Consider the following 25,531-nt stretch of genomic DNA (forward strand, 5'->3'; position numbering starts at 1 on the left):
AACCCGATGAGATGATTGGACAAAACACGATGATTGCTTTTATAGGTATAAGATTGCACGTGGGTACTGATCTCTTTATTAGCCTTGACAGAATGCATGAACAAAAAAATTGGACGACGATGAATATGTTTTAACGCCCTCGGTGAAACCATTAGAGGCATGCTCCAGGTTTTTACCCCGATGAGATAATTGGATCAAAACGATGATTGCTTTTGCTCGCAAATCATGTGGTTTATATATTGTAGGTCTTAGATTGAACGTGGGCACTAATCTCTCTCTTAGCCTTGACAGAAATGGACGACGCCTTCGCGATTAAACCATTAGAGGCATTAGTGACTCAAAAATGCTAGAAAAATTAGGCTGGGGTTCAGGGACTAACAAGGATTGAGCGACGCGCAGCTCGAACACTTTTATTGGGATTGGGACACTTTGGGGAAGCGCCATCGTAACTCTAAGTGTCCTATAAGACTTTGAAGCTTTCTCTTCCCTGATCCTGTTATTTTCTGACTAAATTGTGTAAAACAGAGGTGGTTCAGTAAATAAATCATTTCTTTTTTGTTTGTGAATGGTTTTAATCCAAATTTTTTTTAGATGTTCAAATATGAATGCTGATTATGTTAATTGGAAGTTTAGACATTTTAGAAGATTAACCTTAGTTGTAAAAAGCTGTTAAGTGTATTAATTACAGGTGACAGTTTAAAAATAAAGAGTCAAAACCAAACCAAGGTGTTTCATTCTTTGTATTCTTGACAAACAAACAGAACATTCCATTGTTTATGTAAACCTGCACTTTTACTCACTTGTTTCAACTGTCACATATCAACTGTCACATGTCAACTGTCACCCTAAAAAAAAAATTTAAAAAAAACCACACACACACACGACAGTGTTTATGCACTTTTTTTTCTCACTTGTTTCAACTGTCACATTAAAAAAAATAAAAAAATAAAAAAAAACCACACACACACACACACACAACAGTGTTTATGTGTAAACCTGCACTTCTACTGACTTGTTTTAACTGTCAAATATCAACTGTCAAATATCAACTGTCACATTCATAAAAAAAAATAAAAAAATAAAAACACACACACACACACACACACACACACACACACACACAACAGTGTTTATGTAAACCTGCACTTCTACTGACTTCTTTCAACTGTCACATATATTGTAAGCCTTTTCGCATGGACGCTTTGTTATTTGCTTTTAAAATTTTGTCAGGATTTTAGGCGCAAGCGGGCGTCAGATGTTGATTACGAAAATGCTCCAAAGTTTGCGAATTCTCCAGGTTTTTGTTGTGCTTGCCAGTTGCAACTTCCTTTGCAATCTGTTTATTACACACAACATTTAGAAAAGTGAAGACGAACAAAGATAAAATTTCATGCAAAAGATAGTTAGACAAGAGAGAATTTTTACAACACCAGAGTGAGACGAGTGAGAACTTTGGACAATGCACATAAGGACAGGGTAGCCCACACCAGTTTAACATTTTAACTCAACGTTTATTTATACTGTTCAAAAAAAGAAACGCATAGCTTGTAATATTTGGTTAATTTATATATGGCTACAAGGATATCCACCAAACTGCAGAAAATGTTTATCTGGTCGTCGACCTTTCGTCCATTGCCACAAGTGAGCTCTGCACGTGACGCATGCGTTATAAGTGGCTACAATGTCAAAATTGCTCATTTGGCATGACCACTCGTCATGCTTCAGTGTAATCTCGTGAAACTCGGGGAATATTGAGCTCTCACCATGTCTTCCAAAACCCATAAAAGCGGATTGTTCGCCACAAAGAAATCAGACGACAATTCAGCGACGAAAGATGGCCCGATTGAGCAGAGAAGAGTTGACGGGCGCTGTGGCGTGGTGGTAAGACGTCGGCCTCCTAATCGGAAGGTCGAGGGTTCGAATCCCGGCCGCGGCCGCCTGGTGGGTTAAGTGTGGAGATTTTTCCGATCTCCCAGGTCAACTTATGTGCAGACCTGCTAGTGGCTTATCCCCCTTCGTGTGTACACGCAAGCACAAGACCAAGTGCGCACGTATAAGATCCTGTAATCCATGTCAGAGTTCGGTGGGTTATAGAAACACGAAAATACCCAGCATGCTTCCTCCGAAAGCGGCGTATGGCTGCCTAAATGGCGGGGTAAAAACGGTCATACACGTAAAATTCCACTCGTGCAAAAACACGAGTGTACGTGGGAGTTTCAGCCCACGAACGAAGAAGAAGAAGCAGAGAAGACCGCCAAATTGCATTGGGTCGTTTACAAGCAGGCCAAAGTCAAAGTGCAATCGCCAGGCACTTCCACGTGTCCCAGAGCACCATCAGTAGACTGTGGGTCAGGTTTCAAGCCACTGGCTCCGTTGCATACTTGCCACGAGCGGGAAGACCAAGGGCGACAACTGCTGCTCACGACCGCTTCATACGGCTCCGCCACCTCCGGAATCGTTTCCTGTCGGCCTCATCTTCTGTCCAGGCTCTCCCCGGGCCACACCGATTATCGGACCAGACCGTGCGGAACCGCCTGCATGATGCTGGTTTGAGAGCTCGCAGACCTCACAGAGGAGCTGTCCTCACCCGCCGCCATCGCCAGAACCGAGTGCAGTGGGGCAACCAGCACCTTCGCTGGACCGTCCGGAATCACTGGAGACACGTGTGGTTCAGCGACGAGTCCTACTTCCTGCTCCAGCGACATGATGGTCGGAGGAGGGTCTACCGGAGAGTAAACGAACGTTACGCGCCCAACTGTGTGGATGAGGCACCCGTTCATAGTGGTGGAGGCGTCATGGTGTGGGGGGTGATCAATACCGCTGGAAGGAGCACCCTGGTGCACGTCCAAGGGCGCATAACTGCCCAGCGATACGTGGAGGAAATTCTGCGCCCACACGCCCTTCCTCTTCTGGCTGACCAGGATGCCATATTCCAGCAGGACAACGCTCGCCCGCACACAGCACGACTCACCACCCAGTTCCTCACCGACCAGGAGGTGCTTCCCTGGCCATCCATGTCGCCAGACATGAACCCGATAGAACACCTCTGGGATGAATTGGACAGACGTGTGCGCAGGCGAGAAGAAGCGCCGGCAAATCACCGCGATCTATTGCAGGCACTTCAGGAGGAGTGGGAAACCATCCCACAGCAAGATATCCTGCATCTGATCCAGTCCATGCCCAGAAGGTGCCGGGCAGTTGTTGCTGCTCAAGGCAGTCACACCCCCTACTGACTTGACAGCCTCGGCACCCAATCGTATTGATTGATTGATTTGAAGATGCAAATGAACTGTGTGTGCATTCAACTGTGTCCATACCAAATTTCAAACAAATAATCTAAATATTGGATTTTCTGTTCATTTTTTTGAAAAATAAAACAAATTTGGCAAGTAGCAACTATGCGTTTCTTTTTTTGAACAGTATAGTTGTTTTGTTTTTTTTGTTCCGCCAACTTGTCCAGTTACAAAAGGGAAATAAAATAAAGATAAGAAAATAAATCAGCATTTCAAATATCAACTGTCACATTAAAAAAAAAAATAGAATAAAATAAAATAAAAAAACACCAACACACACACACACACACAACCACAACAGTGTTTATGTAAACATGGGGGAGAACTTTTTGAGAACAGTTTCTGAGAAAAAATATCATTCTCAAGTGAGACAGTTCGCATTGACTTTCTCTCGCAATGTACACAATCACTCATTGATCAGCGCAGCATCACCTTCAAAGCTAGTCCAGTTTGCATTGACTTTCTCTCGCAATGTACACAATCACTCGTTGATCAGCATCACCTTCAAAGCTAGTCCAGCTAAGTCACAGGTGTGTCACAGGTAAGCAACAATCCCCAAAGTCCATGGGAGACACATTTACTGTTGGTACTGGTGGAAGGCAGCAAAACAACCTCTGTCTTTGCACAGTGCAACACCACACTTCACACACTCAAAGGAAGACTGGATCTTGTTGCCCGCAGCGGTGAACCGACCTTCTCTGGGGCAAAGGACACAGTTGCGAATTCCTCTTGTTGTTGTGATCTTGGTACTCTCGTGCACCGTTGGAGTTTTGATGACTGCTGCTTCAGGTGCGTCACCACTGGCTCTCCTCTTGCGACTGGTGAAGCCAGCAACAAGTGCAGTTGCGACCTCCAGGTGAAAATGCAGATGTGTGTTTGGCTTCGGACGGGGGCCTCCAGGTCCTTCTTTGTACAGAATGTACGCGTTCACCATCGTGACGTCACACAGGAACCAGAACAAGTACTTCCACCATTTGTTTGCCTTGTTTGCGATGCCGTAGTATTGGCGCAGCTGGTCAGATTTGTCGACGCCGTTGAAGTTCTCTGTATAGTCTTGGATGGTGATGGGTTTCAGGTAGCGTTGCTCCGGTTGCCCTCGCTTGCCGGGACGCCTGAGTTCCATGTTGCCGGTGACGTTTCTCGATGTCAGGACATTGACCTGTGACAGAAAGACACAATGCATACCTAAATGACAATGTTACAGTTTTTCATAGGAGCTGGGCTTTATACGGCCAATATTTACACCAGCCAGTAAGATAAGTAAAATAAGAGCCTTTTTTTTCTTTTCTTTTTATATTTAGTCAAGTTTTGACTAAATATTTTAACATCGAGGGGGAATCGAAACGAGGGTCGTGGTGTATGTGCGTGTGTCTGTCTGTGTGTGTGTGTAGAGCTATTCAGATTAAACTACTGGACCGATCTTTATGAAATTTGACATGAGAGTTCCTGGGTATGATATCCCCGAACGTTTTTTTTTCATTTTTTTGATAAATGTCTTTGATGACGTCATATCCGGCTTTTCGTGAAAGTTGAGGCGGCACTGTCACGCCCTCATTTTTCAACCAAATTGGTTGAAATTATGGTCAAGTAATCTTCGACGAAGCCCGGACTTCGGTATTGCATTTCAGCTTGGTGGCTTAAAATTTAATTCATGACTTTGGTCATTAAAAATCGGAAAATTGTAAAAAAAAATAAAAATTTATAAAACGATCCAAATTTACGTTCATCTTATTCTCCATCATTTGCTGATTCCAAAAACATATAAATATGTTATATTCGGATTAAAAACAAGCTCTGAAAATTAAATATATAAAAATTATTATCAAAATTAAATTGTCGAAATCAATTTAAAAACACTTTCATCTTATTCCTTGTCGGTTCCTGATTCCAAAAACATATAGATATGATATGTTTGGATTAAAAACACGCTCAGAAAGTTAAAACAAAGAGAGGTACAGAAACGCGTGCTATCCTTCTTAGCGCAACTACTACCCCGCTCTTCTTGTCAATTTCACTGCCTTTGCCATGAGCGGTGGACTGACGATGCTACGAGTATACGGTCTTGCTGAAAAATGGCATTGCGTTCAGTTTCATTCTGTGAGTTCGACAGCTACTTGACTAAATATTGTATTTTCGCCTTACGCGACTTGTTTCTTTTGCTTATTGTTTTTGAACATGTACCTTATGTTCATGGTCACCCTTCGCCTACCCTACCCTACTCCCCCTTTCTTTACCTCTACCTTCATCTCCCTCTCTCCTTGTGACTGGTTTGTGTGTTTCGTTTTGTCTAATGTCTGAAAATTAAGAAAGAAATAAGAAAAAGAAAACTAAAAGAAAAAAGAGAACACTGACCTGGCGCTTCTTCTCCTGCCAGCTCACTGCCATCATTCTTCCCTTCTGCCACTTCCTCATTTCACCAGACTGTTTCATCTTGAGGGATTTCATGGGAACAGGCAGTCCGAGTCGTTCCTTTCGAACTGTCCCCGTGGCGTACGTCTTCTTTCTTGCGAGGGATTCCACCAACTTGACGGAGGTGAAATAATTGTCAAAATAGACATGATGCCTTTTCTTGTAGTAAGGTTCCACAAGTTTTGTGACAACCCTTGTCCCCAGAGGAATGTTGTTCCTGGCATTGCCATCTGCGCCATCTTTGCCTACATAGACGTCAAAGTTGACGAGGTAGAACGACTCACTGTCGGCGAGGGCCCAAGCCTTGATCCCCCACTTGCAAGGCTTCGATGGAATGTACTGCAGAAAACTGCACCTCCCCTTGAATTTAATCATGGCCTCACCCACAGCTATGTTCTGGTGTGGGGCATAATGCTGACAGAATACCCTCTTTGCATGATCAATCATGGGCCTGACCTTGTGCAGCTTGTCGTGTTCGGGACTTCCTCTTGGACGCTGGGTTGTGTTGTCGTTCAGGTGGAAATACTTGGTCAGCATCTCATATCGATTGCGACTCATCACATCAGCAATCACAGGCTGTCTCAGTTCTTTTCTACTACTCCAATAGCACCTGTAGTTGGGTAATCCAATCACCCCCATGAGAAATAAAATCCCCATGTAGGCCTTGAGCTCCGCCACTGATGTATCGAAAGTTGCATCGCCTTTCTGCCTGGCATACCGGATGGTCTCGTCGCGAATATCAGCGAACAATCGATCGGGAAAGAGTTGTTGGAAGTAGTCAATGGGGGCTGCAGTCAAGGGAAGGGGGATTCTAGGACCAACACTCCCAGAAAACTCATCTTCACTCCAGTCATCGATCGTGTCCGTCCACTCTGCATCACTGTCAATGTCATCGTCGCTGCTACTCAATGGAATGTCCGAAATTCCGGATGAAAAGTCAGATAAATCGGCAGTGTGCACACTTGACACAGAAATGTCACTTTGACCTGAATCTGCTAGGCCTAACACATCAGCAGGGTTGCCGAAGTTCCGAATGTCAGCGCGGGAACCAGAATTAGCAAAAGCAGCATTACACTTTTTTTTTTTTTTTTTTTTTTTTTTGGCTCAACGCCTAGCCGACCACGAAGGGCCATATCAGGGCGGTGCTGCTTTGACATATAACGTGCGCCACACACAAGACATCTTGAACACGCGGCCAGTACAACTGGCCTTGACACGGAGCGATTCAAAGGGGGCATGCAATCTCAGTCATCTGAAAGAGGGAAATCCAAACGCAATCCGCCTTGTTCGATTTTATGGGCTTGGACGATAGAGAAAAATAAGAAAAGCAAAAGCTGGAGTCCAGTCTGGACGAAACTGCTATCAAGAACGCAGAATTGATTTTTTCTGAGTTTTTTTTAGCCGTAAGCGCCATGTTTATCGGAGCAGGAAACTCTTCCAGAGTGAGGCCCTTTTGTTGGTTTCACTGCGGTGAACAGCAGTTATGAGAAATTCGAAATGAGAAATGGCGCTTATGGCTAAAACAAAAACTCAGAAAAAATCAATTCTGCGTTCTTAATAGCAGTTTCGTCCAGACTGGACTCCAGCTTTTGCTTTTCTTATTTTTCTCTATCGTCCAACCCCATAATATTGAACACGGCGGATTGCGTTTGGATTTCCCTCTTTCAGATGACTGAGATTGCCCCCCTTGAATCGTTCCGTGTCAAGGAAAGTTGTACTGGCCGCGTGTTCAAGATGCACACAAGACAGAAGTCGCAGCACAGGCTTCATGTATCACCCAGTCACATTATTCTGACACCGGACCAACCAGTCCTAGCACTAACCCCATAATGCCAGACGCCAGGCGGAGCAGCCACTAGATTGCCAATTTTAAAGTCTTAGGTATGACCCGGCCGGGGTTCGAACCCACGACCTCCCGATCACGGGGCGGACGCCTTACCACTAAGCATTACACTGATGTGGTCCCTCACCCGTGTGTGTCAACATGTGGTTCTTCAGGGAACCTGAATGAGCAAAAGCAGCATTGCACTGACAACACTGATGAGGTCGTTCACCTGCGTGTGTCAACATGTGTATCTTCAGGTTACCAAACTGAGCAGGAACCAGACTCAGACTCAGAAAAAGCAGAACTGCATTGACCGCACTTATGTGGTCTTTCCCCTGTGTGTGTGTGTGTGTGTGTGTGTGTGTGTGTGTGTGTGTGTGTGTGTGTGTGTGAACATGTTTCTTCAAGGAACCAGAATTAGTAAAAGCAGCACTGCATTGATCGCACTTAGGTGGTCGTTCAGCTGTGTGTGTCAACATGTGGTCCTTCGGGAACCAGATCGAGCAAATGCAGCATTGGATTGACCACACTTATGTGGTTGTTCCCCTGTGTGTGTGTGTGTGTGTGTGTGTGTGTGTGTGTGTGTGTGTGTGTGTGTGTGAGTGTGTGTGTGTAAACATATGTGTCTTCATGGAACCAGAATTAGCAAAAGCAGCCTTGCATTGATCGCACTTAAATGGTCGCTCACCTGTGTGTGTGTGTGTGTGTGTGTGTGTGTGTGTGTGTGTGTGTGTGTGTGTGTGTGTGTGTGTGTACATGTGGGCCTTCAGGGAACAAGAATGAGCAAAAGCTGCTCTGCATTGACCGCACTTATGTGGTCGTTCCCCTGTGTGTGTCAACATGTGGTCCTTCAGGGAACCAGATCGAGCAAAAGTAGCCTTGCATTTTCCACACTTATGTAGTCGCTCACCTGTGTGTGTCATGTGGTTCTTCAGGGAACCTGAATGAGAAAAAGCAGCATTGCACTGACAACACTGATGAGGTCGTTCACCTGTGTGTTTGAACATATGTTTCTTCAAGGAACCAGATCGAGCAAAAGTAGCCTTGCATTTTCCACACTTATGTAGTCGCTCACCTGTGTGTGTCAACATGTGGTCCTTCAGGGAACCAGACTGGGTAAAAGCAGCACTGCATTGACCACACTTATGTGGTTGTTCCCTTGTGTGTGTGTGTGAGAACATGTTTCTTCAAGAAAAAAGATCGAGCAAAAGCAGCACTGCATTCATTGCACTTATGTGGTCGCTCACCTGTGTGTGTCAACATGTGGTTCTTCAGTGAACCTGAATAAACAAAAGCAGCATTGCACTGACAACACTGATGAGGTCGTTCACCTGTGTGTGTCAACATGTGTCTCTTCAAGGAACCAGAATTAGCAAAAGCAGCACTGCATTGATCGCACTTAAATGGTCGCTCACCTGTGTGTGTGAACATGTGGGCCTTCAGGGAACAAGAATGAGCAAAAGCAGCATTGCACTGACAACACTGATGAGGTCGTTCACCTGTGTGTGTGATCATATGTTTCTTCAAGGAACCAGATGTAGCAAAAGCAGCACTGCATTGATGGCACTTATGTGGTCGCTCACCTGTGTGTATCAATATGTGGGCCTTCAGGGAACCAGACAGGGCAAAAACAGCACTGCATTGACCGCACTTATGTGGTCGCTCACCTGTGTGTGTCAACATGTGGACCTTCAGGTGACCAGACAGGGCAAAAGCAGCACTGCATTGACCGCACTTATGTGGTCGCTCACCTGTGTGTGTCAACATGTGGGCCTTCAGGTGACCAGACAGGGCAAAAGCAGCACTGCATTGACCGCACTTATGTGGTCGTTCACCTGTGTGTGTCAATATGTGGTCCTTCAAGGCACCAGATCGAGCAAAAGCAGCACTGCATTGATTGCACTTATGTGGTCGCTCACCTGTGTGTGTCAATATGTGGTCCTTCAGGGAACAAGATCGAGCAAAAGCAGCATTGCACTGACCACACTTATGTGGTCGTTCCCCTGTGTGTGTCAACATGTGGTTCTTCAGGGAACCAGACTGGGTAAAAGCAGCACTGCATTGATTGCACTTATGTGGTCGCTCACCTGTATGCGTCAGTAGATGTCTCTCCAACCTGTTTGGAAAATCAAAGACAGAACTACAATGTGAGCACCGATGCACTTGTTTACGTAGATGTTTAAACGTGTACTCCTTTGGTCGAGTTTTACCAGCAGACAAGTGTGCTCCTGTGCTGTTTGTGTTTAGCTGTGAATCAGTGTTGAAGTTACTGTCAGTACCAGACAGCTCTTCCCCTGCCTCTTCCTTCAGCCAGGTATCACTGTCAGCAGTGGCTGTAGCTTGTCCTTCTCCTGCCTCTTCCTTCAGCCAGGTATCACTGTCAACATTGGCTGCAGCTTGTCCTGTAACAGACAATTTGATGACACATTCTAAAAGCAAATAGTATAACCAAAGGAAAAACCTGGTCCTCAGATTGCTTCCAAAGTTATAAATGTACCAAAAGATAATTATTCTGTGTTGCAAATAATGCTACCACGTTGGAGGACTGCCTTCACTTTTTAAAAGAAAGTGTTATAAAAGCTTAATTAATGTAAAAAATAAGGCAAAGAAAGCACTTTTTCAGAAGCTCAGTTTGTGTTAGGAGTTACTTGCCTTGTTAGTGTATGTGGTGAACATTACTGTATAGCTAGGGGCCCATCATGGGCTAGCGCATCTAAACTACATGTACTTTGTTGCCAACAACTGAGAGAGGTTAAGTGCCCCGAAGCTCCTTTGTTCGCTTTCATTTATTGATTAGTACTTGTGGACACAGTGGATTCCCCAGATTCGTCAAAATCGGCCAAAACTCTCCCCAAACAGTCAAATCAATATAGTGAGCAGTATCTCTTTCAGTTTAATAATTCAGGGCTAACACCTTTCCAGTTCTCGCTGGAAATACGGTTTTTGAAAACGTATAAATCCGGTTTCTTAAAGTAAAACTTTGATCTTTGTCCCTACAAGATAATAAAAAAAAGCCTTAGCTTCTGGGGTGCGCTGCCGCGGACCCTTGCCTTTCAGGTGTTTCATTTTGTTTTTACATTTAGTCAAGTTATGACAATGTTTTAACATATAGGGGGTAATCGAGACGAGGGTCGTGGTGTATGTGTGTGTGTGTGTGTGTGTATGTGTGTGTGTGTGTGTGTGTGTGTGTGTGTGTGTGTGTGTGTGTGTGTGCGTGCGTGCGTGTAGAGCGATTCAGACCAAACTACTGGACCAATCTTTATGAAATTTGACATGAGAGTTCCTGGGTATGATATCCCCATACGTTTTTTTTCATTTTTTTGATAAATGTCTTTGATGACGTCATATCCGGCTTTTCGTGAAAGTTGAGGCGGCACTGTCACGCCCTCATTTTTTAACCAAATTGGTTGAAATTTTGGTCAAGTAATGTTCGACGAAGCCCGGACTTTGGTATTGCATTTCAGCTTGGTGGCTTAAAATTTAATTCATGACTTTGGTCATTAAAAATCTGAAAATTGTAAAAAAAAAAAATTTTTTTTTATAAAACTATCCAAATTTACGTTCATCTTATTCTCCATCATTTGCTGATTCCAAAAACATATAAGTATGTTATATTTGGATTAAAAACAAGCTCTGAAAATTAAATATATAAAAATTATTATCAAAATTAAATTGTCCAAATCAATTTAAAAACACTTTCATCTTATTCCTTGTCGGTTCCTGATTCCAAAAACATATAGATATGATATGTTTGGATTAAAAACACGCTCAGAAAGTTAAAACGAAGAGAGGTACAGAAAAGCGTGCTATCCTTCTCAGCGCAACTACTACCCTGATCTTCTTGTCAATTTCACTGCCTTTGCCATGAGCGGTGGACTGACGATGCTACGAGTATACGGTCTTGCTGAAAAATGGCATTGCGTTCAGTTTCATTCTGTGAGTTCGACAGCTACTTGACTAAATGTTGTATTTTCGCCTTACGCGACTTGGTTTTTTTAGCCCTGGCTATTCTTACTGGCGTGTAGTAAGTCTATGGTTTTGCCATAAAAGACCTAAATTCGTCACACACATAAGATAATCATAGTACATGTACCTAATTAACCTTTGATCGTTAATTGTGATCACATTTTTAGAGTAAACATATGTATTATATTTTCAGATTCAGAACTTGATGTAGAATACGATGCAATCAATTTTGAATCTGTTTGCACTTTTTGTATCTCATGATAACTAATGAGCGAACTAATTAATTCATTTTTAAGTCTCCAACAGGCATGAAAACTGAAAAAAAAAAAAATACTGAAAAAAAAATTCGCAGGCGCGAAGCGCCAAGTTTCGCAGGCGCGAAGCGCCAAGACTTCAAGGGTGCAATTTGGTGCAATCTGGGGCTATCTGAGCCTTAAAATTGGATTCAAACATGGCCCCAAAACTATTTTACTATAACTATGACTAGGGAAAAAAAAAAAAAAAAAAAAAAAAGGAAAAATACGGAAAATAAAACAAAATACGGTTTATTTTTTTCAAAAATACGGAAAATACGGAAAATACGGAGAATTTTCATGCCTGCTCCAAGCTGAAATTTAGTGCAATACCAAAGTCCGGCCTTTGTCGAAGATTACTTGCATGCTTGTATTCATGTTTTTAACTCAATCGGGGCGCATCTAAATTGTCCCCCGTGTTCCCTTCCGGCACACGATTTTGACCCATTTAAAAAAAAAATTACAAATCCACAACACAAGATAACCTTACCTACCTTACATTTTTTGCAAAGTTTGAAACTTGCTCTTTCAGAAAATATTTGAAAGAATGTTGTCTTTTGTTGTCTTCACATCCAGACAAACCACCTCTTTGAAGCAAAAAACCATCTTTCTTTCTTTATTTGGTGTTTAACGTCGTTTTCAACCATTCAAGGTTATATCGCGACGGGGAAAGGGGGAGATGGGATAGGGGAAAAGGGGGGAGATGGGATAGAGCCACTTGTTAATTGTTTCTTGTTCACAAAAGCACTAATCAAAAAATTGCTCTAGGGGCTTGCAACGTAGTACAATATATGACCTTACTGGGAGAATGCAAGTTTCCAGTACAAAGGACTTAACATTTCTTACATACTGCTTGACTAAAATCTTTACAAACATTGACTATATTCTGTACAAGAAACACTTAACAAGGGTAAAAGGAGAAACAGAATCCGTTAGTCGCCTCTTACGACATGCTGGGTAGCATCGGGTAAATTCTTTCTCGTCCCAACCAATATGGGACTCCCCCTAACCCGCGGGGGGTAGCAAAAAAACAAAAACAATTTCTATGTCATGGGTTCATCATACACAATGTCATGATCAACACTTTTATTGTTCGAATCATCACCCAAATCATCGTCTATTGGCACAAACTCGTCACAAGAATTTAAAATATCATCTCCATTATCATCGATCATCACTTAACTTAGATCAAGATCTGAATAACAAGTTCTAGCACTCTTTTCAAGTTAATACGTCTTGTAGCAGAACGATCTGCCATCTTGGAAAAGTCAAAACATGTGGGTCACACACCGTAAAAAAAATAAAACATTATTCCCAACAATTGAAGGGAAGGAACTGTAGACAGGCAGACGTTTACTGTGGGGGTTGTTTCCCTTGGTCAGTGGGGCCATTCACACCGTTAAAAAATGTGTTACATACGTCGGATCGTAACATCCGAGATGCCGGCAACGCAAAGCACAGCTGTCGGATTAGGAAGTCCGATACAACGCAAATGCGTTAATGCCCTCAAACTGTCACTGTCAACCCAAGATCTTTATTATGCACAAGTCATGCATAAACACACGCCATGTTATGCAGACACCAAGAGTAACTCACAGTTCAGAGAGCTGACTTTAAGTAATAAATCCCTTCGCAAACCCCGGACTCAAACCCATGACAATAGACATCACCAGTTTCCGCGCCAGACCAGCTACCGACGGAGTGTTTCTGCCCAAGTCCCTACTGGCCTGATATCACACAATCACACATGCCCCAAGTCCCTACTGGCCTGATATCACACAATCACACATGCCCCAAGTCCCTACTGGCCTGATATCACACAATCACATGCACGCCTGTGCCCGCAAACACACAGATTGTCCAGCACACATGCCCCATTCCTTACTAGTACTAAACAAGTCGCGTAAGGCGAAATTACTACATTTAGTCAAGCTGTGGAACTCACAGAATGAAACTGAACGCACTGCATTTATTTACAATGACCGTAGTCCGCAGCTCATGCAAAAGGCAGTGAAAGTGACGAGCCTGTTTAGCGCGTTGCGCTGTGCTGCATATAGAGCACAGTTTACTGTACCTCTCTTCATTTTAACTTTCTGAGCGTGTTTTTAATCCAAACATATCATATCTATATGTTTTTGGAATCAGGAACCGACAAGGAATAAGATGAAATTGTTTTTAAATCAATTTCGGAAATTTAATTTTAATCATAATGTTTATATTATTAATTTTCAGAGCTTGTTTTTAATCCGAATATAACATATTTATATGTTTTTGGAATCAGAAAATGATGAAGAATAAAATGAACGTAATTTTGGATTGTTTTATAAAAAAATGATTTTAATTACAATTTTCTAATTTTTTATGACCAAAGTCATTAATTAATTTTTAATTTAAGCCTCCAAGCTGACATGCGATACCAAAGTCCGGCCTTCGTCGAAGATTGCTTGGCCAAAATTTCAATCAATTTTATTGAAAAATGAGGGTGTGACAGTGCCGCCTCAACTTTTACAAAAAGCCGGATATGACATAATTAAAGACATTTATCCAAAAAATTAAAAAAACGTCTGGGGATATCATGCCCAGGAACTCTCATGTAAAATTTCATAAAGATCGGTCCAGCAGTTTACTCTAAATCTCTCTACACACACACACACACACAGACACACATACACCACGACCCTCGTCTCGATTCCCCCTCTATGTTAAAACATTTAGTCAAAACTTGACTAAATGTAAAAAGACTAGCCTGATATCACACAACACATGCTCGCCTGTGCACGCATGCCCACAGACACACACCCAAGACACATACACACACAACCTTGCTTGCTGTAAAACACAGGGTACAGATGCTCACCATGTGTGTGTTGCTGGGTCATAAACCAAGACTGTGGTGGCTCTTCAGCGACATCAATCTCAATCTTCACCTCCGTCTTCACTGCCGGGTCCTCTCCCTCCATCCTGTGACAAGGAGACAATCATGCAGAGTTGAAAGTTATGTCTCACAAACAGCATCAAATCTTCTACCCTTGGACAGTGGAACCCCCCTTTTAAGACCTCCATAGATTTGAGAAAATCAGCTAGGTCTTAAAAAGGAGGGAGTCTTAAAATGGGGGTAAATTCACAAAGGCTATAAACAGAAAGTCTGAGAAAAGGCCTTAAAAGGGAGGGGTTTGTAATATGGGGGGGTTTGACTTTACAACTACTGTATGTGATTTCTGGGTGATTTGACCTCGTGGAACAAAAGGGTGCATTCCCTGTTGGTGCACTTCCTGTACAAAGGTTTTTTTCTTGTATGCAGGGTGTTCATCCGGGTGCATTACCTGCAGGGAAGTACGTCGACAATGCTCAATGTCGGCCTTGCTCAATCCCTTGTGACATTGAAAATGCTGTTCGCTAACTTAATGAATTTCTTCATTTAAAATTGCAACACTGCTCTTTGAAAAATAAAACAAGTCAAGCGAAGCGCGAAATTAATGCATTTAGTCAAGGCCGTGCCTCGGGAACCGGCGAGTCGATTACGGAGCCCCAAGGCCACAAGCTACCTTCATTTTTTAGGTCCAAATTGTTCATTTTAGATTTTGTTCTAAAGTTCAATTCAAAGAACTGTGAGCTTTACTTTTTTCTTTTAGAATGATTAATGCAGAATAGTTTCAGAAAGACTTAATTGTATTTCGGCAACAGCACGATCACTGATGAGCGACTGACCTAAGCGAGAGTAGCGGTTAGCAGGTGTCAGAGATTCTGTCAAAAGCAGGTAATTTGATTTCATGACGTCACACGCTTTCCTTCTTTGCCACTACTAAAGCAAATGTGTGCAAGTTTGTTTGTTACATGCTTTTAAGCATGGCAAAAACGGATTCAAACTCGAAATCGTCCCTCCAAAAGCCCCAAAATGCACACACGACTGTTATTTATCCTGCTGTTATCGTTTCTTCTCTTAATTTACAAATTCTTCAACGCTGAGAATACTGAAAACGGCATCCCAGACGACAGTACTGTTTCCATACGCGAATTTAGCTGCCCTTGGAAAGTGGCTCGCTCACGAGGCCTGTTAGTCTGAATCTAGAAGGACAGAGTTCTGACCATAGATGACAAAGATCCCGAAAAGAACAAACATTTCGCGGATGCAGACACAAAAAGACGTCACAAAGAATGCGATGCTTCAAAGGATACAGACTGTGACAATGACCGTGACGTCTCACATATACTGAGACGTCATTCATAGTTGTTCGGTCACTTCTGTCAAAAAGTAGATCTCTCCACAATGGCTGCTCCTGTGTTTAGGTTTCAAGCTTGAGTACGCAAAACCTGTTTGTTCTCTCCTCTGTTGAAGCTCTGAGACATAAATGCTATTCCGACTTGGTCGTGTGACAGAGTTTTCTTCCACACTCGATTAGCTGATGTCTAACTCAGCCTCACGACTTCGTTAGACAATCAACCTAATCTCGGGTGGAAGAAAACCTCTGTCACGCGACCAAGTCTGAATAGCAGGTATTGTCATTTGTTTGTATTTGTTTGATTCCATGTTCATTTGTGTATATTCCTCCGGACCAATATTTCACGTTGCTTGAATCGCGGACGAACTGCAGTGACTCGTGACTGCATGACTAGCCTTGTTGTTGCAATCTCAGTTTGATCACAAAAGTGCTTTGGACTGAGTAAAGTAGAACTGAGCAAATAAAAGAAAGGTAGGTTAAGAACAAAAAGAAAGAAGTTAATAAGATTATAAAAGAGCTGCATGGATTTGAACCGGTGACCTCAGGTACCCTTAGCGCAAATCGCTAACAAACCTGAGCACAAATCGCTAAGAATAAGATGAATATCTGCCAGGATAGGGAAAACTTAAAGAACATCTGAAATAGTCATTTGTGAGGTACCGGTTACTGCCAGTTGCCAAGGCTGAGGGCTCCGGTGTAGCAATGTGAGATTAATGACTGTCACCTTTCCGACACGGCCTCGTTGATCTTTTATAAACTCCAGACTGAACAAAAAACAAGTCGCGTAAGGCGAAAATACAACATTTAGTCAAGTAGCTGTCGAACTCACAGAATGAAACTGAACGCAATGCAACGCAGCAAGACCGTATACTCGTAGCATCGTCAGTCCACCGCTCACGGCAAAGGCAGTGAAATTGACAAGAAGAGCGGGGAAGTAGTTGCGCTGAGAAGGATAGCACGCTTTTCTGTACCTCTCTTCGTTTTAACTTTCTGAGCGTGTTTTTAATCCAAACATATCATATCTATATGTTTTTGGAATCAGGAACCGACAAGGAATAAGATGAAAGTGTTTTTAAATTGATTTCGAAAATTTAATTTTGATAATAATTTTTATATATTTTATTTTCAGAGCTTGTTTTTAATCCAAATATAACATATTTATATGTTTTTGGAATCAGCAAATGATGGAGAATAAGATGAACGTAAATTTGGATCGTTTTATAATTTTATTTTTTTTTTTTTACAATTTTCAGATTTTTAATGACCAAAGTCATCAATTAATTTTTAAGCCACCAAGCTGAAATGCAATACAAAAGTCCGGGCTTTGTCGAACATTACTTGACCAAAATTTCAACCAATTTGGTTGAAAAATGAGGGCTTGACAGTGCCGCCTCAACTTTCACGAAAAGCCGGATATAACGTCATCAAAGACATTTATCAAAAAAATGAAAAAAAAGTTCGGGGATATCATACCCAGGAACTCTCGTGTCAAATTTCATAAAGATCGGACCAGTAGTTTAGTCTGAATCGCTCTACACACACACACACACAGACACACACACGCACGCACATACACCACGACCCTCGTCTCGATTCCCCCCCTCTACGTCAAATCATTTAGTTAAAACTTGACTAAATGTAAAAACACCCTTCCATAGTACTGACGATCGATCTTGGGTACCTTACAAGTTACATTCATGGGGTCATGCTTCATCTTATATACATTTTTAACTTTGTGATATGATTTAATGGTATAATTGATAAAAAAAAAACGTATTGTGCGCAATTACTCCGTGTTGTTCGATTATATCAATTCAATAATATTTATTTGTATTTCTACATTTCAATACCTGCAATGAGTAAGCCTTAAAGTCATGAATGACTCAAGATGAAATGGTTTTAACAACAATTATAAACCTTTCAACACATTATTTCCCCAAATTCATATTTCCCCTGGTGAAAACTGGAATTGAATTCCCATCTCCACTGAAACTGGATTCCCGTTTGCACTAGGGCAAACTGGAATTCCAATCTTCACTAACAAATCCAGTGGAGATGAGAACTCTGGTTTGCCCTAGTGCAAACTGGAATTCCAATATCCGCTAGTGCGATTCGGAATCTCACTGGATTCTCATTTCCACTGTGACATGAATATAATCCAGTCAGAAAGGTGACAGAGTCGCCAATCTCACATCGCTACACCGTAACCGACTCACCGGTTCCCGAGCCACTCCGGTTTTTGTTCTCTTTTATTCTCACTCGAGCCAAGAGCCGTAACCACTCGGTGCGATTGTTGGGCGCAAAATAAGAATCCGGGGCAGAGTTGGAATAATCGGCATTTCCCGAAACCTCATTTGATTTCCAACAAAGCGCCGCATTTCTGGAAACGAGCTGCCTCGTTCTAGAAATGGCAACCCTTCGACTGGCACAAAAAAATATACCCTTTTCACATGTCATGAATAAGGTATATTGTCGTGTTCCGACCGTACATAAACAACACTCACATCAGGTATGTTCATCTAGTTTACTTGTCTAGCAAAGCTACAGATGACAACAATACAAGGTCGATGCGGTAAGCCATGCCTCATCAGTGTCCCGCGTGCAATGCCCGAGAGCGAAGCGAGTCGTGGGCGGAAAGCACCGTTGCACATGCGCGCCCCATCACATGACCAACGTTCGACCGACACGACCCGAGAGGTACCGAACACTGTCACATATATAAAAAAGCAAGGTCTTATACAGTGGAAGTCTTGAATTGGGGGTGTGGGGGTACACTGTGTAACAATTCTCTCAGTGACACTCAGCACATGCAGCTAGCTAGCTAGTTGCTGCTGTCTCGATCTATTTTGAACACAATGTGGGTTTTTTCGCAGAGTAGAGTGTTAGTTTGTTACAACAGGCTGAAATCATCTTTAATTTGAATCAACAGTTTGCAACAATCAATCACATCAATATAGCGCACAGACTTGCACATTACGTTTCAAGAGCCTAGATTACCATGCAGTGACAAGAGCCTACTCAGTAAAGGGACGTAATGCTGTCTCTGCAGCCCAGAGAGACTGTGTGAGTTTAATATATTTGGTTGTTTGTTTGCTTAACGCCCAGCCGACCACGAAGGGCCATATCAGGGCGGTGCTGCTTTGACATATAACGTGCGCCACACACAAGATAGAAGTCGCAGCACAGGCTTCATGTCTCACCCAGTCACATTATTCGGACACCGGACCAACCAGTCCTAGTACTAACCCCATAATGCCAGACGCCAGGCGGAGCAGCCACTAGATTGCCAATTTTAAAGTCTTAGGTATGACCCGGCCGGGGTTCGAACCCACGACCTCCCGATCACGGGACAGACGCCTTACCACAAGGCCAACCGTGTCAGTCAGTTTAATATATAACCAGTTAAGGCTGAGTAAAAAATTATTACAATCGATAGTTACCAGTGAAAAGTTATATATATATCGGAACACTCTTGTTGTGTTTTTGTTGTTGTAAAATGTAAGATCTGAAACGTTAAAAATTACGTAAAATTGGTGGGTTTTGGTCGAGTGGGAAGGGTCGTTGAACAGAGTGTGTTGTTACTATATGATGTCTGTGATGAAGGTGGATACACATTCACCATGCATGTACACGATAAAGCCGACAAACGATGGTTCGAGGGGGCAAGCTGTGTTTATTGTCAGCCATGAAGATGATCCGTGTATGTAACAAGCGCCCTAACTCTCGTTAGTTACTTAACACATCTGTAGCAGTTGCTTCCCTTAGATGGTAACAGATTCTCAAACACTACAGTTACAGCTTGCCGAAGTTATCAAAAGTGTTTTTGCTTTTTGTAATTCGGTTGGTTTGGTGCATAATACAATGCATCTGCTTTTTCAAGATCACTTTAAAACACAAGGATCATCATAGGCCATCATGACTTGTATCATTTTACATCGGCGATCGCATTCTAAGAACTTTAGAGCAGAATTCTCACTATGCGCGCGGTACATTTCTAGAATCGCGTAGCGCAAAGTTGGAATTCCTACAATGGCGGCCATTGCTGGAATTCCAACGAAGCGCAGGTCATTTCTGGAAAAGCGCCGATGACGAGATGGGTCGCAACACGATTTCTAATTAATCGAATGTTGGGTAAAATCTATCGAATTTCATCACAAATCTGCTTCACTTGCAAGAACTTGGCATGCTTTTCTCGGTCTAGATAATTGTACCAAATGAAATTGGTGGGGGAGGCATTCATTCTTGAGTTTATTTAGGCTGACGTGAGGCTGATCTCCATGTTCCTAGTCCTACGTATCTAAAGCTGCATGTGAGGATACATCTTGATCTTGATCTTGAAATGTTACGCCAACAGGTCCCAAACTTGGGAATATTCGTTGGCGGAGTTTGGGGAGAGCACTTGGTGTTTTAGTCAGCGGTTTGCAGTTTTCCTCTGAATTCGTTGACCGTTGACGACTGGATCGTGTTGTCGTCAAGGTTGTTCCAGTCAATAACTGTTCTTGTGAAAAAAGAGTACTTATAACACTGGTGTTTTAGTACACTCCACAGTAAAGCACTGGCTGTTGTTTCTTGTTATATTTCTGACTGTGGCTGATGATGTAAAGTCTTTGTTCACTCGTTGTTTCACTTGTCTTTTTGATTTTTGTTGCTGGATGAATTTCTCAGGGGGTACTGCGGGGACTAGCCCTCTGACCACTTTGAACAGAAATGCGAGTCTGTTGTTTACCGGCGTTCCTGGAGTGGGGGAAGCTGTAGTCTGCTGAGCATCTTGACCCCGAATGAAAGCTTTTCCTGCTTTTGGCCCTACTGAAGACGTGACGCGGTGAATGTGCAGTAAAAATACAAATTGGTGAAAGTAAAGAATACAAAGAAAATGCGGGTTTTACCTCCAAAGACAGTGCGACTCGCAGAAACGCTGCAAAATGTTCGCTTCTTCTGCTACTTCCGTCGATCGGCACTAGTTCTGCAGAGTGATTCCCCTTGCTAGGGTTCTCTCTCTTTGCCACATACTAGATCTACTGAATTAATGTAGTGCAAAATACTACTTAGAAAAACTGAACTAATGTAGCGTAGGAGCTTAGTTATGTGACTATGTGGCAATAGCCCGATATACCCCCACCAAAATTTATTCTCAAACGGAACGGAACCGATTCTGGTTTGTTATTCCGGGGAGAGAACCACTTCAAGTAGACTGAACTTGAATACAGTGCTACTCTCCCCTGGACTGTCTATATACTCCCGATATATCCCCAAACTCAGTACTTTCTGTACATAGCGCAAAGAAGGAGTTGGGGGTATATCGGGAGTATATATATATACACACAGTCACAGCATGACTGACAAACTACATTTCCACTCAAAAGGGTTCTTTTTTGGGGGAAAGAGAGAGAAGTAAGGGGAGTTGATGTATGGGGGGTACATACTAAAAATTGGGGGACCTATTTTAATATCACCACCTGTCTGTGTCTGTGTAAGTGTCTCTCTTGTCTGTTTGACTCTGTCTTTGTCTTATTGAAAATATCCCCACCTGCCGGTTTATATTTTGTGTGTGTATATGACTGACAAACTACCATTCCACTCAAAAGGGTTCTTTTTGGGGGGAAAAGAGAGATAAGTAAGGGGAGTTGAAGTATGGGGGGTACATACTAAAAATTGGGGGACCTATTTAAATATCCCCACCTGTCTGTGTTACGTCTGTGTAAGTGTCTCTCTGTCTGTTTGTCTCTGTCTTTGTCTTATTGAAATATCCCCACCTGCCGGTTTATACAGAAAGAGCTGTATTACCGTGTGTGTGTGTGTGTGTGTGTGTGTGTGTGTGTGTGTGTGTGTGTGTGTGTGTGTGTCAGTGTGTGTGTGTGTGTGTGTGTGTGTGTGACATGGATTACAGGATCTTTTTCGTGCGCACTTGGTCTTGTGCTTGCGTGTACACACGGGGGTGTTTGGACACCGAGGAGAGTCTGCACACAAAGTTGACTCTGAGAAATAAATCTCTCGCCGAACTGGGACGAACTCACGCTGACAGCGGCCAACTGGATACAAATCCAGCGCGCTACCGACTGAGCTACATCCCCGCCCCCGAATGAATTAAGGACACGGTGCTAGTGTGCATGTAAAATCTCAAGTGTTTTGAGAAAAAAAAGAGCAGAGATTAGAAGATACAAATAACTTTTATTTTTAACAGAAATGTACCATTACTGAAATATGTTTTCCTACCATGTCAACGATTAGATATGTTCCCAAAATAAATTTTCAACTGAAACCATAAAATGTACAAAATCCCTAAGAATGTCAGTACATTTGCACATTCCTGTTTTATCCAGGTATAATTCTTTTACGAATTTGGAATATGCTAACAGAGCTGGCCATATTGTCCGCCCGATCGCCAGGTGAGGGTCAAAAATCCGCGGGGCTAGGAGAATCCGGTCCGCCTCGCAACTCGCCCGTCTGCCCAGTGAAAATTCTAGTCAGATGCAACACTTCTAGTTGTGCTATCTCGTTTGCAGCAACGGAGGAAAGTACCAGGCCAACTAGGCGGCCTAGTGATTTTCTTGAAGTTTCTTCTTCTTCGTTCATGGGCTGAAACTCCCAAGTACACTCATGTTTTTTGCATGAGTGGGTTTTTACATGTACAGGGTGACCCAAAAAAAAGAGTACCCAAACAAAACGTCATAAATTGAGAGAAAAAAAATTAAGCAATCTTCATAAAATGTATTTACACACACAAGTATCCTCTGCATGATTTGCACAGAAAATTGTAGCGTTCTAGCTTGTCACAGTCTTTCAGGAAAATTATACGCTTTCTACAGAACATGCTCCAAATGGCCTTCCCCGGATTTAAATCCCCCAGATTTCTATCTTTGGGGGTTCCTGAAAGACAACGTCTACAGGAACAACCCACAGACAATCACAGACCTCAAGAGAGCTATCACAACAACCATTCGCGGAATCTCGCAACAGGAGTGTGTGCGGGTGATTGATAACTTTGCGCGGCGAGTTCAAGTTTGCCTGCAGCGGCGCATGTTCTGTAAAATGAGCATAACTTTCCTGAAAGACAAGCTAGAACGCAAAAAAATGTCTGTGCAAATCATGCAGAGGCTACTTGTGTGTGTAAATAAATGTTATGAAGATTGCTTTATTTTTGTTCAATTTATGACGTTTTGTTTGGGCACTCTTTTTTGGGGGTCACCCTGTATCAGTGACCGTTTTTGCCCCGCCATTCTGGTAGCATACGCCGATATGGGGGGGAAGCATGCTGGGTATTTTCGTGTTTCTATAACCCATCGAACTCTAACATGGATTACAGGATCTTTTCCGTGCGCACTTGGTCTTGTGCTTGCATGTACACACGAAGGGGAACAAGGCACTAGCAGGTCTGCACATAAGTTGACCAGGGAGATCGGAAAAATCTCGGCCGCAGCCGCCTGCACTCAAAGTTACGACCTTTCGATTCAGTAAAAGGCCGACGTCTTACCTACCCGCCACTGCGCCTGTTTGGCGAGTTTAAATGTTCAGATTTGGCCATCGGCCTGTGCTAACATTATCAGGAATTTTTATAATTTCCTGAATTTTACATACCGGGTTTTGATAAGTTTACTAAACAGGCGAAACAATTTTTGAACATTTATAAAATTCTCCCGATTCATAACATTAATACACCATGTCATGTGATAAGAACACCCTACCACTTGAACACACGACGGACGCAGTGGCCTAGTGGATAAGCCATCGGCCTCCCAATCGGAAGGTCGTGATTTCAAATCCTGGCCGCGGCTACGATTTCCCAGGTCAACTTATGTAAAGACCAGTTAGTGCCTTATTCCCCTTTGTGTTTACAAGCAACTGAAGCACAAGACCAAGCTCGCACGGAAAAGATCCTGTCATCCATATCAGAGATATAATTATGGGTTCATTCATTATGTTTAGCGATGATTTGTGATTGTAGTTGATAACGATTTCTTCTTCTTGTTCTTCTTGTTCTTGTTCTTCTTCTTCTCTACAAATAGAATTACCTTTAAAACCTTATATGACCATATGCAGGTCCATGGTCTGAGTCCCCAGGATTATTTGCGCAGTAGCAGTTCTCTAGACTGGTCACACAGCTTGCTGCTGTGCCGACTGGTCAGGGACTCGGACATGGGGACATGGGGCGGTGGGTATAACTCTAAGCCCAGATTATCACATCAGCGTGTTTCAGTTTGAGGTCGAGTGGCTCCCGCCATCCCTCCTGATTCTAGCGACTACCCTCTAGACAACATATCCTCACCCTAGGCCCACTAGTCGCCAAACTGTACATCTTGTTTTTATTACCACGGCCTTCGTGGCTTACATCTTAATCCTTTTACTTTTTTTAAAGTTTTGAGATTTATTGTTCGTGTTACTCTTACTTGCTCATCTACTTGCTTTTATTGGTGATCCTGAAAGGTTCCACTTTTTAACTCGTTTTGAATAAAATTTAAAAAAATTAACAAACCCGTTATTCAAGATATAGAATACAGACTTATAATTCTTACCAAGAAACATCTTAACTACTTTTCATTTTAACAAATTCCACAGAGCATTATCAACTCAACCCCATCCCCTGCCCTCCTCTCCTTATTTTTTATTAATTCTTTTTTTCTCTCTCTCTTTTTGAAAGCGGACAAACACTCAAGTCCTTAATGGCTCAAAACCGTAGGACTTTCAATATTAATTTTAACTAAATTGATTCTGGGTCCACACGGACCCACGACGACCGGCGAAGGTTAATTAACACAAAGTTACACATATATGCTCACAACATCCAACCTCACTGCGCTTATCCTAAAACTTATCCCTGGCAGTTTAAAGTTCCAACATTTATTCAACTTTTATATATATATATATATATCTTTCTTTCTTTATTTGGTGTTTAACGTCGTTTTCAACCACGAAGGTTATATATATATATATATGACTAAGTGCCAAAAGGTGCTCACAGAACAGAAGACGACTTTGTTTTACAATAAAAATGTTTCTAAAAACGCGTGTCTGCTGAACATTGGTGTGTGTGTGGATGAATGTGCGAAGAGATAGTGGACATAATTTCGTGTGTCTGACTTGAACGGTTTTGAAGTTATCTTTGTTTAAAGTCAAAAATAACGCCAAAACCGGCCATCTGAAAACGGACATCGTGATACCTCGTGTTTTGAATATGCCACAGAAAAATAACAAGAAGCACAAATGAATTGCATTTAGTTTGATTGAATGCCTGAAACATCGCTTTACAGACGAGACCAAACGTCAAATCTAAATCTCGATAGAATTTTTTTTTTTCGATAACCGAATTTTAAGGTGTCGCACGCAAGATGTGTCGTCATCACGGCATACATTTTTCAATCGCAGATATTTACTAAATTTCTTTTTCAAAAACTCTGGAATTGATGTCGACACGTCAAGCGATAACGGTGTATCAAACTGCTGTCTTTCAAGTAATCCAGCAAAGACTGCAGAACTTTTGAACAGCATTTTTGAAAACGATTTGAAAATTTCGTCATATCTTGCGTGCTA

At 42.4% G+C, this 25,531-nt stretch overlaps 2 protein-coding genes across 2 annotated transcripts; both read right to left on the minus strand.

Annotated features, from left to right (window-relative positions):
* Positions 1-1,033: 1,033 nt before the first annotated feature.
* Positions 1,034-7,289, minus strand: LOC138970730 (piggyBac transposable element-derived protein 4-like). Its single transcript, XM_070343228.1, has 2 exons — positions 5,646-7,289; positions 1,034-4,452 (listed from the first exon to the last, which is right to left on the minus strand). Exons 1-2 carry the CDS (start codon positions 6,357-6,359, stop codon positions 3,871-3,873), a joined length of 1,296 nt encoding a protein of 431 aa, XP_070199329.1. The 5' UTR covers positions 6,360-7,289; the 3' UTR covers positions 1,034-3,870.
* Positions 7,290-8,487: 1,198 nt separating this feature from the next.
* On the minus strand, positions 8,488-21,022 carry LOC138970739 (zinc finger protein 431-like). The gene is made up of 3 exons (XM_070343240.1): positions 20,893-21,022; positions 14,644-14,747; positions 8,488-9,929 (listed from the first exon to the last, which is right to left on the minus strand). The coding sequence occupies exons 2-3, from the start codon at positions 14,744-14,746 to the stop codon at positions 8,671-8,673; spliced, it is 1,362 nt and encodes a 453-aa protein (XP_070199341.1). The 5' UTR covers position 14,747; positions 20,893-21,022; the 3' UTR covers positions 8,488-8,670.
* Positions 21,023-25,531: the final 4,509 nt, after the last annotated feature.

This window comes from Littorina saxatilis, linkage group LG7 (genome assembly GCF_037325665.1).
Source record: "Littorina saxatilis isolate snail1 linkage group LG7, US_GU_Lsax_2.0, whole genome shotgun sequence".
Classification (NCBI taxonomy): Eukaryota; Metazoa; Mollusca; class Gastropoda; order Littorinimorpha; family Littorinidae; genus Littorina; species Littorina saxatilis.

Coding starts and splice junctions, on each gene's coding strand:
- LOC138970730 (XM_070343228.1), bottom strand. CDS start 6,359: ATGGGGATTTTATTTCTCATGGGGGTGATTGGATTACCCAACTACAGG. Junction 4,453..5,645: donor GGCAGGAGAAGAAGCGCCAG/GTCAGTGTTCTC, acceptor TTTCTGTCACAG/GTCAATGTCCTGACATCGAG.
- LOC138970739 (XM_070343240.1), bottom strand. CDS start 14,746: ATGGAGGGAGAGGACCCGGCAGTGAAGACGGAGGTGAAGATTGAGATT. Junction 9,930..14,643: donor GACCCAGCAACACACACATG/GTGAGCATCTGT, acceptor TGTCTGTTACAG/GACAAGCTGCAGCCAATGTT.